Source organism: Mytilus californianus, unplaced genomic scaffold (genome assembly GCF_021869535.1).
Source record: "Mytilus californianus isolate M0D057914Y unplaced genomic scaffold, xbMytCali1.0.p SCAF_78, whole genome shotgun sequence".
Classification (NCBI taxonomy): domain Eukaryota; kingdom Metazoa; phylum Mollusca; class Bivalvia; order Mytilida; family Mytilidae; genus Mytilus; species Mytilus californianus.
The window spans coordinates 440,702-453,430 of NW_026262732.1; the positions used below are offsets into that span (position 1 = coordinate 440,702).

A 12,729-nucleotide genomic window follows, 5' to 3' on the forward strand; every position below is an offset into this window, starting at 1 on the left:
TTCAAATAAGAAAACTAACGGCCTAATTTATAAGAAAACAATTTACCAAAAGATAAACAAATATATGAAAGGTATGAACCACTGAACAGGCTGCTGACTTGGGACAGTGGTGTTAAACACCAATTAATCAATTAATCAATGTCTTTCTCGGACGCTTCGTGTCCTTTGTGCGAATTAATTATTTATCCTATACAAAATTACCGCCTTTCAAAATCATCCAATCAGAATTGCCGTCTTATCGACCAGTTTGGTTTCTATGCACAACAATATGGCGGTTCGACATGTGCCACGGAAGTGTAAAAAATTAACTCATTCACCCGTGAAAGAATAACATTATACTCCACCCTGAGGTGTTCATGGGTGAAAATATTGTGACGGACACACAGGTAATCCAATTAATCTCAGTAATCACATAGATTATTTAATTATTATTAAATTATCGGACACTTTAGTCTTTAACCAGTTTGCGGATTATTATCATTTATGATTTACAATAATATATATTAATTATACATGCGGAAGATGACGAAGTTAGTAATAGTAGCAAGTAGCTATTTTTTTTTTTTTTATTAAATTGAATAATTTGAATAATTGTTACATATAAAAGTCCAGTGTCCATGTTTTAACATTGTACTTAAGACATTTAATTTAAAATCCTTTGAAAAATAAAATAAATTATTAATCTAAATCTGTGTAAAAATTATTGAGATCTGGTATAATTCAATGCCACTAACAGTAAGAGAATATTCATCCACGACCAATAACTATCCAACTACACTGAAGTCCGTTCGCTCCCAATGCACCTTTGAACCCTACACGTTCGTGTAACAGTGGTTTGATTCCGCCAGTGTACTTTATCCGGCGGAAGAAAATCCCCAGTGATTTTTATCCACCTACGAAAATTCACTAGGTTTTTCTATCCGGGTCCAGTGTAAAACATCCACAAGTCATTATAAGGTTCTAAAAAGGGTTTTTTGAAGGGGAAATATATATAAAATGTGGCTTTATAGATTTTAGTGTATTTGAAACTTGCATAGTTGATTTATGTAAAAAGTGGAGAGTTTTCATCCAAGGAATGTTCACACTAGTGGTTTTAAACAAGGAATGATTACACTAGTGATTTTGTACCGGAATGATTGCACCAGTTATTTTATACCGGGATCAATTACACCAGTGCTTTGGATCCATACATTGATAAAGTGATTAGTACTCATTTTGAAGCAAGATATAAACACAATAATGCTTATTAACGAATAAGATTTACATTAAATAATTTTTCTATGCAAATCTATCAAATCATATGCTTTTAAATTGTCACTAATTGTAATATTTATTTTTACTGGATTCCCGAAGTTTTTCTGTGTATTGCCTTTCGGTCGACTTGTATATAAAATCATATCTTCTATGTCAGTATCAAAGGATGCTTCTATAATTGAAACTTTATGTAAGAACAAATCTGCTCTTTAACAAATGTTTAAATTTGGTTTGTATCATGTTCAATGTCCTGATCATTGATAAAGTATTTTGAGTTATAAAAACATCCTCCTCATTATCATCAATATTATTTACTAGATTGACTCAGATTAATTAAACTTGTTCCTTGAAAATCATTTTAATTTTAACCCATTTATTTATGTAAACAATAAACCGGTCTAATATCAACAAAACAACGATATCAAGATCGACGCTTTCACACTATTTACATCCAATATTCTCTAGTGAAAAACAGTTACCCGGAATAAATACACGGCGGAATGAAAGTACGCTTACATACGCACCCCACACATTCACCCCTGGGTCAGTTCGCACCTTATTTTTATATTCAACTACCGGTTGAATTATTTGATGTTTTTTAGATGTATATATATATATATATATAAAAATATTTATATTTTCATGATCATGATCATGATGATGAATAAAAATTTGGGGATTTTTAAACATGTTAAATGAAGTTTTTTTTTTAATAATTGGTCAATTTGGATGATTGTAATACATGTAATATTTATTGTTTTGGGTACTTTTTTTTAATGTAAATATATATGCTGGTACCTTCAATCTTCTTAACACATGGAAATAAATGCTCTGAAGGTACTTATAGCTGACATACAACACCATAAACACCTAAAAAAAACATGTGATTTGTAGCCTAGTATTTGTGTTTTTCTGGCAAAGTCATTGTGACGAGTTTGATAGCCATTTGGTATCTTCTGTCTTTCTTTTAAAAGTCTTACAAGTCTTACATGAACGAACTTTGCCATGACCATCTTGACAATTTTTTATTTATTATTCTTTTTGTCAAAATTAATTAATAAAACACTTAAGGAAACATGTTTATGTTTTCAGAATGTCACTTTATTTTGAAACAATAATAAAACTTATTTAAAGCAACACACTACCAAAAACACAATTCCAAAATTATTCAACACAAGACCAATAAATAGGGTGCGAATGGACCCAGGGTGTGAATGTGTGGAGTGCAAACGTGAAAGTTGGTGAACATGAATGGGAGCGATCGTGATTTTGGGCAAGCAGACCTGGATTCTTACAGACTACAGGACAGTCTCTGAGCAAACTAAATACTGTAAAAGTAGTTATTAACAGATAATAACTACATGTATGGCCCCTGAAGTAACTAATACAATTCTTAAGGGGTATCTGTACTTCAGGGTTAGGGTTCATTTAAAGAACAGGGTTAGGCTAAGGTTTATTTTAGGTAAGTTTTAAGGTCAGGGCTGACTGTCAATGGTGCTATTGCTAGGTACAATATTAATGTTATAGTTGAAATTGGTTTAGTATAGATCTCCACTGGTTAGAACATCTATAGGTAAAAGAAGGCCAACAATTAACCCTGTTCCATGAAAAGTCATTTTTGACAAAGTATAGCCATGAACCATGTTGATAGTTGCATTTAATTTTAAATTAATATATGTTTAATTTAACTCAATTGAATCCTTAACCTTCAAAATGATTATGCAACAACTAGCCCCTTTTAAGTGATGTGACATGTCATATAATAAATATATTTGGGCTGTCATTTGTTTCCACAGAATTAACAAAATTCACATGTTGAGAAAGAAAAATTTTGTTATGTTATTGGAGATGGTTCTCGACAATTAATATCATGAACATGGATTAAGAAAATACTTTAAAAATATATATATTTCATGTATTTACAACTTGAACATATCAAAATGCATGTTGAAGAATGTTAAACAAATAATCTTATCGGTGCATTGTCTGGAGTGTATATAATGTCAATGACATTTGATTTTTTCTACAAATAAGACTTTAAAGTAATTAGTATCCATCCTTAACCATTAATTGGCTAAGGCTTTTATCAAATTAATTATTGTGCTTATACAGGTGTATAGCAGAGTATGAATTAAGAGACATTAGGCTAATAAACAACTGAAACTCCGCTTATTTTACATTTGTTTGTACCTAGTAAAATATCTGTTCTTGCAGGTTTTTTTAAGAACTATTTCTAATTTAACTGTTGAGAAATATGGTATCACATGATGAGTTACAGTGGTGGAAACTTTTTCTCTAATTATTTTTTGACAATATCAAATGGATTTGCAGACTAATTAATCTTATGTTTTCAATAATCTGCGAAACAAATTTTGTACTTTATATATTACGTCATCGGACATGGTTGTCCTTTTCCTTTGCAGTAAAATAACGAAATTCAATTACTATAAATTACAAATGCAATACAGAAAATATGTAATATGTACATGTATATGACATTATATTTTAATTTGTATGTTCATTTGTTTGAGACTGTAAAATTATTATAAAGTGTATGAATGTGAGAAAGTGTTGGTACAGTAATACATACATGTACATGTAGACAAATGTGAAAAGTTTCTCAATAATTTTTATTTTTTACTTAGAACTCCTAAATCATAGATTAGAATTTAATGAAATTTTCTCAGAATCTTTACTATATGATGCCATACTTCACCTCCTATTTTAATTTTTTATCTGAATTGTTTTTAGTTTTCCTTAGATTTAGAAATCATGGACTTAGTTTTCATGGGGTACTCATTTTGTATCCACAGCTCCTCTTTCACTAAACTTTCTCAGAACATGAACAGAAAAATGTTAATGGGGACCTCCCATTTTGATTTTTTATCAGAAATATTTTTTTTGGTTTCGCTTAGCAAATCAAAGGCTTTGCCAATGCCTTATATATCTAGGGGAGTGCCTATTTTGTATCCACAACTACTCCTTACCTCTTGATAAGAATTGATTGAAACTTTCTCATAATATTCTTAACTTAATATAAATGCCATTGTCATTTGTGCACCTCCTATTTGTTTTTTATCTACATTTAAGATATCTTGGGGTTGCCCTATATCATAGACCTTGCCATTGCTTTCTGTAGGGTATCATTTGGGTGTCATATCACTACCCAATCCTCTAGTTTGACATAATTTTCTCAAATCTAAGATTTTTGCATGTTTTATTTAGTGTTTATAACATTGAATTGGAAAGTACACAAATTGTCTCTGATTTTAGACAGACTCGAGCTCTCATTCATATTTTTTCTACAGGAGACAAAGTGAATATTTGTGAGTTAGCTATAGTGACTTAGTCTTTAATGACTTAGTCATGTTTAATGGATGTGTAAGTCATGTAAGTAAGATTGATTTTGACCAGTAAATGCTGCTCAGGTTTTATTTGTTTATTTCCTAATTTAAAGTAATGGGTTGATATTAACATTTATTAATTGAATTGAGATACATTATTATACATGTATTAACATAGAATTGTTATCATTTATGAGTAAAAAAGTTCATGTTTTGGCAATTAAACCAGAAAAAACAAGATAGTACAGCAATTCATAATGCCATACAAAAGCAGTGATAAGGTATCAATTTGATGACAGAAAAATAGACGCAATTAAGATTTTGTTCCTAATCCATAAATATTAAACATCTTCTGAAAGTGTTACTGCGTCTGGTAAATTTGAGATAATGACACTTTTCTTGTTTTATCAAAACTAATTGGTCTTTTAAGAACAAGAGAAAAGATAAACAATTTATTTATTACTTCGTAAATCAGATGTACAATAATGTAATCATCTCGTATTTTCGGGGCGATTGCCCCTCAAAAAAATATGAGAAGCTTACATCTAATACTTACAGTGTAAAATGTATTGTGTGCCTGTAAATTAAAATCTTGCTGTATAAAATGTAATGCTGTTTTTCATTTTAAATCTTTAAAAAGTGTGAGTAGAAAGTGATTTTATTTAAAATAAATTTTACAAGCTTTAACAAAGCCTTTGGATAGCTTTTTTATGCCCGTTTCAGGACGTATTATGGTATACCGTTGTCCGTCTGTCCGTCCGTCCGTTGTCAACATGTCGGACATTAACTCAAAAACGCTTCAACCAATTTGCATAAAACTTTGGTGAATTGTTCATATCTATTGATGTGAGCTCCCTTTCGTTTTTTATAAAATTTAGATTTTACGTTTCTGAGTTATCGGGTTTTATTCATTAAAAAAGGGGAGATTTTCAAGTATTTCGGACAATAACTCAAAAATGCTTTCACCAATTTGCAAGAAACTTTGGTCAATTGTTTATATCTATTGACATGAGCTCCCTTTTGATTTTTATAAATTTTAGATTTTATGTTTCCGAGTTATGGAGTTTTATTCATTAAAAAAAAAGGGGGATTTTCCAGTTTTTGGACAATAACTCAAAAATGCTTTCAGCAGTTCTCATGAAACTTTGAATTGTTTATATCTATTGATGTAAGCTCCCTTTCAATTTTTATAAATTTTAGATTTTACACTTCCAAGTTATGGGATTTTATTCATAAAAAGGGGTGATTTTCTAGTTTTCACACAATACCTTTAAAGTGCTTTGAGCAGTTTTCATCAAACTTTGGTGACTGGTTTATATCAGTTAAGATAACCTCCCTTTAGTTTTTCACAAATTTCTGATATGACATTGAGAAGTTATTGAACTTTATTTGTAAAAAATGTGACGGCGTATCATGCGCTCATGGCGCAGCTGTTTATTCATAATTATAATAGAGTTGATGAATAGCATTTAGATATATTGTTATTGTTTTTAAATGCTTAACATCTAACAAGTAGTTGACTCAAAAGGTGAGGGTAGAGATCAAATTTGAATGAAAGCCTTGATATTTGTATGTTTTCATCTAGAGTTGGTTAATGCTGGCTTTTTTTTTACAGTTGACGAGTTTTTCAGTGTCTAGGTTGGAGATGATTATAATATAATATCTATGGTCCACTAGGTCAAACAAGAATTTAAGACTACAATTATTATTTTTTTGTGGATCTTCTCTATGTAGCATACATGTACATGTAATATTTAGTTTCGGGAACAGGGTCTGGTCATCTCTGCAGTGTTTGTGTGGGTGACATGTCTTACTAGACTGAACCAAGAGTAAAGTATGTCATGTTTGGGTGAGCATGGTGAGTGGGGTTGTTCAAATTCAGTCGGCACCTTTAGCCACTAGTCTGATGCCCAAGACTAGTAAAATTTTATTCGGACTAATAAGTATTTGTAAAACTTTGTTAAGACGCATAAGAAAAATGTCAGATATATTGGTCTTCGGACTAGTAGTTGGAAAAGATTTTAATTATTGGTGCAGACTGCATGTGAATTGATTTTTATCCTTTATTTCCTTAGATTTAGATTTGTCACTTGAGCGTGGAAGTTAATTAAAACATTATATTTGTGACCATGCAGTGATAAGAAATTAAAATTTTTTGATGTTTTAGAATTAAAAAAAAAAAAGTGAAATCCAATTCTGCCACCAGGACATGTACAATAAGTGAAAATATTGATCTGCATGCTTGTTAGAGGAAAGTGAAAAATTAATGAAATTTTCTTTTATTAAATAATTCATTTTTTTGGTTTTTTTTAAGGAAATATATAGCTTAATTTCAACAATTCAGTAAAAAACTAGGTTTATACATGAGCTGCTGTAAATTAACATTCTGAGATGATTTAAGGAAAGAACAAACTTTTAGAAATTCATGAACTGATTTCCTTAATTTCAGGTTAATTAAACAGTTTATATTTGATGTGGGTGTTATGTGCTGGTACAATGTAGATAATAATATGTTGATTGCTTCCTGTCTATTTTTGTTTATCATCAACACAGCTTTCATCAGTGTTCTATTTTTAGCTGATCTTGTTAAAGTCTGTTTCATATAAGACATCTGCAAATTACATGTAATGTAAAATTTCAGAAGTTTTTATCAATTTTTTAAGAAATGTTGGTAAGTTACTTTCAGTAATTGGTTAATGCTTGCAAAAATTTGTAGCAATATAAACTTTGGATATGAAGACAAATTGAAATAGCTCTGAATAATAACCATTTGGAAATAGGTATATATTTTCTGCTGAGGTAGCATGATGCCTTCACTTCCTGTGGAAAGTTATGGAGATGGTAGAACTTTTCTGTGCATGTTGTTCATGTAGAACCTATATTTACAGAACAGTTGATGAAATGGTTTGATTACTAATACAGTATTTGTAACAATGAAGCAAAATGGTCATTCTTTGCCTTCCTGCATGTCTAAAGAGGACTTTCTAAATGACATGAAGAGAAAATAGTTTTGCTTTACTCTGTAGATCTTATATTTGATATTTGTGGGCATTTTCGGATCCGGGGAGGGGGGGGTCTTTTGTGGGAAAAATTTGGTTGATTATATAGGGAATCACTGAAGCATGACTGGAGCAGTGCCCCTCTTATGTCAGTCAGTGGGCCCCCCGTATAAAAAGTTCTGGATCCCCCACTGATTTTTCTAAAGAATATTATAATAAGAAATTGCATGAGTTATGAATCTGATGTTGCTGTTTCACATAATAGTATGAAGATATTGATAAATGGAGATGATGAATATATGAGACAGCAACCCCAGTTAGGAATTTCTGCACCTATACCATACAAATAAAAATACTACATAAGCTCGTAAACATTTAAACTGAAAATTACAGACAAATTGTATAAGCTTAATTATGTCGTGTATGTCAGTATTGAAATACTGGTCATTGGGCAGATGATACCCTTGGGGCCCGTATATGCTGTAGGCATTGGTCAGTATAGCGACAAAAAAAATTATTTCAATTGATGATAGTCACGTTTACAAGATTGTGTTTTGTTTTGCGTGGAATGCAGATTTCATTGGAAGGTTTATTTCTGGTATCTGACAAAGGTTTCATACTGTTGAGTGGGGTGACACGAGGGTGCTCATTTCCCAATCCTGCTTTTTTTTTTAAATTTCCCCCTCCCCCCCTTCTTTTTCCCAGATCCCACTTTTTTTTTTACCCCTTACCCCTATATCATACATACTCCACATCCCAAAAGCGTGTCATCCCCCTAACCATTTGGTAACTGTTGAAAAAGAATGAAATTGAAAAAAAAATATGTTTTAAATTTATTTACATGTATTAAGAATCTTAAAATAATCGGCATGTACACATGACGGTATCCCTTGTTGATTATAATTATATATGACATGTATGGTTATCTAAGGAATTATTAATACTGAAGGTTGAGTTGGAGTCTGAAAATATATTGGACCTGCTTAATTAAACTTTTCTTTTGGGCTGTAACTTATGTTAAAGCTGTATAAATATTGACCCAGATCATTAATGAATGGTCTTGTTTGTTTATTAACAAAGGCACAATGTTTAAATATTGACTCTATATTAAATAAACGTATCTCTTTCTACTTGACTTCATAAAAACATTTATTGGAAAAATTTAAATGAACTTGACTAATATTTAGTTTCTTAAGAGATATGTGAATAACATCAATAAAAGTTGTTATGGGTTTTTAAGGTCATTTTTGTTCTTTTGTTTATATGTAGTTAGATAATTTTATAACTAAATAAAGACACACTCTTTGCATTTTGTATGACCTTGTTAGAAAACATATTGAGTTAGGCTTGTCTGAGAAATAAAGCGATACAATACATCCAAAAAAAATCAATTTAAGAAATGTTAAATTAAGAATGAATAAAAAATAAATGCAATAGAAACAGCATGCCTTTTCCCCTTAATTATGAATCTGTGATATGATTGCCACTCTCCACCAGAGACCACATGAGGTAGAAATAAACAACTCATACCCCATAGTAAGCTATATTATAAAAGGTCCAAGTTAAATGACAAATGTAAAACAATCATGACAATTCAAACAAGAAAATTAACAGCATGATTTATGTACAAAACAATAAACGAAAAACAAATATGATATACAGCAACAAGCAACAACCACTGAATTACAGGCTCCTGACTTGGGACAGGCACATACAGAAGGTTAGATTCTCTTCAGAATTTTTATATGAAAAAAGACAGATGGGGTGTATGCGTTGATGAGACAAAAACTCAACATGACAATACTAAAATTATCTCGAATTAAGCATACCGTCTTCAGCAATTTGCAATTCTCTGTCTATACAATTTTCATGATTTAATTGAACATATAAACTGCTAGAGCCTAGTTAAAGTGTGTATCATGTCACATGTGTATGAATTTAAAAGAGACGAACACTAAATTCCTTGATACATACAAATACACGAGCCAAGTAAAGTCAATGTTAGAATTATTTTGTGAGAACTGAACTTTTCCCCTATTAACATGATTAAGGGATGATCCCTGTATATATATGAAACAGTAAAGAGAAAAAAACATGTTATATAATTGTGGTAGAAAAGTAAATATTAATTGTTTCAGAGAACATTTTTAACTTCAAGATGAATAATAAGATTTATTTGTTTTTATAGGTTACAGGAAATGAGATGACATCGGTTATGGGGGCAGATGGCCCCGGGGTGACACAGGTAAATATTAGATAAGATTAAATAAGTGATGGGGAGGGGGGGGGCATAAAGACACAGGTAAATATGAAAATAAAGGATCAGTCTTGTAATGATTATCGATAGGCCAAGGTTTTAGACTTACATGTAATTGAATAATCTTTTATAAGATTATTTTACACATGCACATATGTGATAAAAAGGTAAAAACTATGAGAGCGGCTTTAAGTATGATAAAAAGTTAGGGATGTTTTTCATGGTTGCAACCAATGAAGAACAGTCTTTCTGTGAAAAACACCTTCCATAAACTGCTTAGCATGATGCATGCAAAATAACCTTTCACCACCCTCCAAACTTATGACTAAAATTTAAACAAAAAAACAAGCCAATGAAAAGATCATTGATATGTAGACCTTTGGTTAATGATCTTTGAATGTTCAAAAACAAATAAAAGCAAGACAGAGTTTTGTTAACATTCTATGAATGACGATGAAAAACTGTTGTGTAACTTAGATAAAATATTCAATGACATATCATAAACAAACTCTTCAGAAGAAAAGTTTGAAAAATCTTCCAAAATTAAATTTCTGAGGCACTTAGGACAATGGTCCTCACAAAGTTACATCTACATGTTACACAATTCTATATATACATATAATATAAACTACGATATTGAAATACAACTTGTTCATGCTTTTTTAGTCATGTTAGGTCTTAAGTTTAAGGTGGGTTGTATAAATTAAAAGACACCAAGATTATTATCTTAATTTTAAATCTTGAATTTGACAAAACCTCGCTGACAATGATCTGATGAAGGAAGATATAGAGATATTAAATACGGACAATGCACATACGTCTTATTATAATTGGCAATCTTCAAACGTACTTTGACACCTATATCTCTTGACAATCAGTAATTCCTGTTTTGTGTAAATGCAAAAAATAGTCAATATTTGGTTATGTAATGGCCGTTTTGGCCAACGTTCAGTTGTTAGAGCCTTACTGGCGTGTGCCATTGTCTTTTAACTATGTAAAATTTAAAATATAAATATATCATGCATATATATGTATATTAATTTTGTTACAGTGTATATTATTTATTTAACACTCATATATATGTTTAAGACGGATGAGATCAATATATTAGCATGAATGTATTCAATATTTTCTTTTGAACTACATTGTAATGTAACTTATTAAATATTCTCTACAATCAATAGTCATGGAGCAAATATTATCAAAGAAATTTTCTTAGCTAAAATCATTTCCCTGTCAGGCTGTGAAATATTGACGTTTTTATGCAAGAAAGAGAAAAAAGGTATCCATTAATATTGTAGAGATAACACATACACGATGGTATGTTTCTGAAATTGTGATTTATTTTTTATTCAGCTTGTGCTACACCAATTCCACTTGGTCATGTTGGTTGAACTGACTTGGTGAAATCTGGCCTTTCCCTGCTGACACGACTTTAAGCAATCATCAATCAATATAAAGACACCTTCCTTCCATTTGATAACTATCATATGATATCATCTTAAGCTTTTACTTTTAGAATTATAATTTATAGAACATATGATTTTAAAAATGTAGTATGCAATCCTTGAACCTTATTTATGTTATCATGATTATATTAGGTCCCTGTGCAATGATATTGATATTGAGTCTGACATGTCTGATATCAATTATTTCAACATTATCTACATCTGATCATTTCCTTTAAGACAGTTGATCAGAGCTAGATTTGTTGTTGGCAGAACATATATAATTCATATCAAATGTTCAGTATCTATTTATTTGGTCAATTTTAGCACAAATCACAGGTGTCAGGGTGTAGCGTTTTGTGCAGTTTGTGTTAAGTATGGTTACACTTTAGAAATGAGATCCAAATTATCATAAACAAAAGTACAAATGAAAGATTTTACAATGAACATGATAAACAGAAAATAATTTAGTATGCATGATTAAACCTATTAGAGGTGTCACAGGAGAGAAAAGAGGGGGAGTGGGTTGAAGGTACTTCTTTCGGAAAAATTAATTTCTGGTGATCATTTTAAAAAAATAGCCAAAACCATTATAGAAAATATTCTTTAAATTTAAAAAAATTGTATGCATGATGGGGTGGAATAACAACTGCCTTCAGAACACCTTTCATTTATTTCTAAACCATCCCTTATCATCTTATACAATTTTAAGTTGTTTTTTAATTTTCATTCCTAGATGGAGAATGGTGGGATGGATAATGTTGCCGAGATTGAGCAGGAGTTGGAAGGAGTCACACAGATGCATGTGGCTGCTGTTAATGGAGATAAAGCCTTACTTGCCAAACAAATAGTCTGTAGGTCATTTAAGTTGTCTTATGAATAAAAGGAGATGTGGGGTATATGTCAATGAGACAGCAACCAAAGATAGAAAAACAATCAAAAAACATTTAAAGCTCAACATATAGTCTTCAACAATAGGAAAGAAAAGTTACTAAGTTGGAAAATATGTGTCTGATCCATTTATCCTTTAATTTTGAACAAAAGAATATGCTTAAACTTAACTTTGTATCACCCTATGAAGAAAAGTTATGTATAAAATTAACAGACTATCAACTTACAAGGACCTGCTATCAACACCAAAGTCCTATTAGGAAATAAGGCATTAAGAACCAAAGATTAATATTTATAATCATGAATTGTGAAATTCACATTAAAACATGGCAGGGCTAAGCTTGTGTTTTACAGATTTCAATTCGCCAACTTTTTTTTATCTCGATCAGTAGGATCCTTGTATATGAATTTAGCTCAATTTAAAACATTAAGTATTTTGATAATACTACTATTGTACCTCTGTCTATCCTTGATATGGTAACAGTGACTCTCATTTGTTTTGTTTTTCTCATGTTTTTAGAGATTTTCCTGCCATA

At 30.7% G+C, this 12,729-nt stretch overlaps 1 protein-coding gene across 3 annotated transcripts in view; it reads left to right on the forward strand.

Annotated features, from left to right (window-relative positions):
- The first annotated feature begins 276 nt into the window (after positions 1–276).
- LOC127710421 (inversin-like) overlaps positions 277–12,729 on the forward strand; it is an 87,430-nt gene continuing 74,977 nt past the window's right edge. For 2 of the 3 annotated variants that reach the window (XM_052216244.1, XM_052216246.1), the window contains exons 1-3: positions 277–386; positions 9,786–9,842; positions 12,039–12,156. In XM_052216244.1, coding sequence (XP_052072204.1) covers positions 357–386; positions 9,786–9,842; positions 12,039–12,156 — 205 coding nt within the window. In that variant the 5' untranslated portion in view covers positions 277–356. Of the gene's footprint in view, positions 387–4,588; positions 4,645–9,785; positions 9,843–12,038; positions 12,157–12,729 lie in introns of those variants that run through there. The other variant, XM_052216245.1, reaches the window with a different exon arrangement.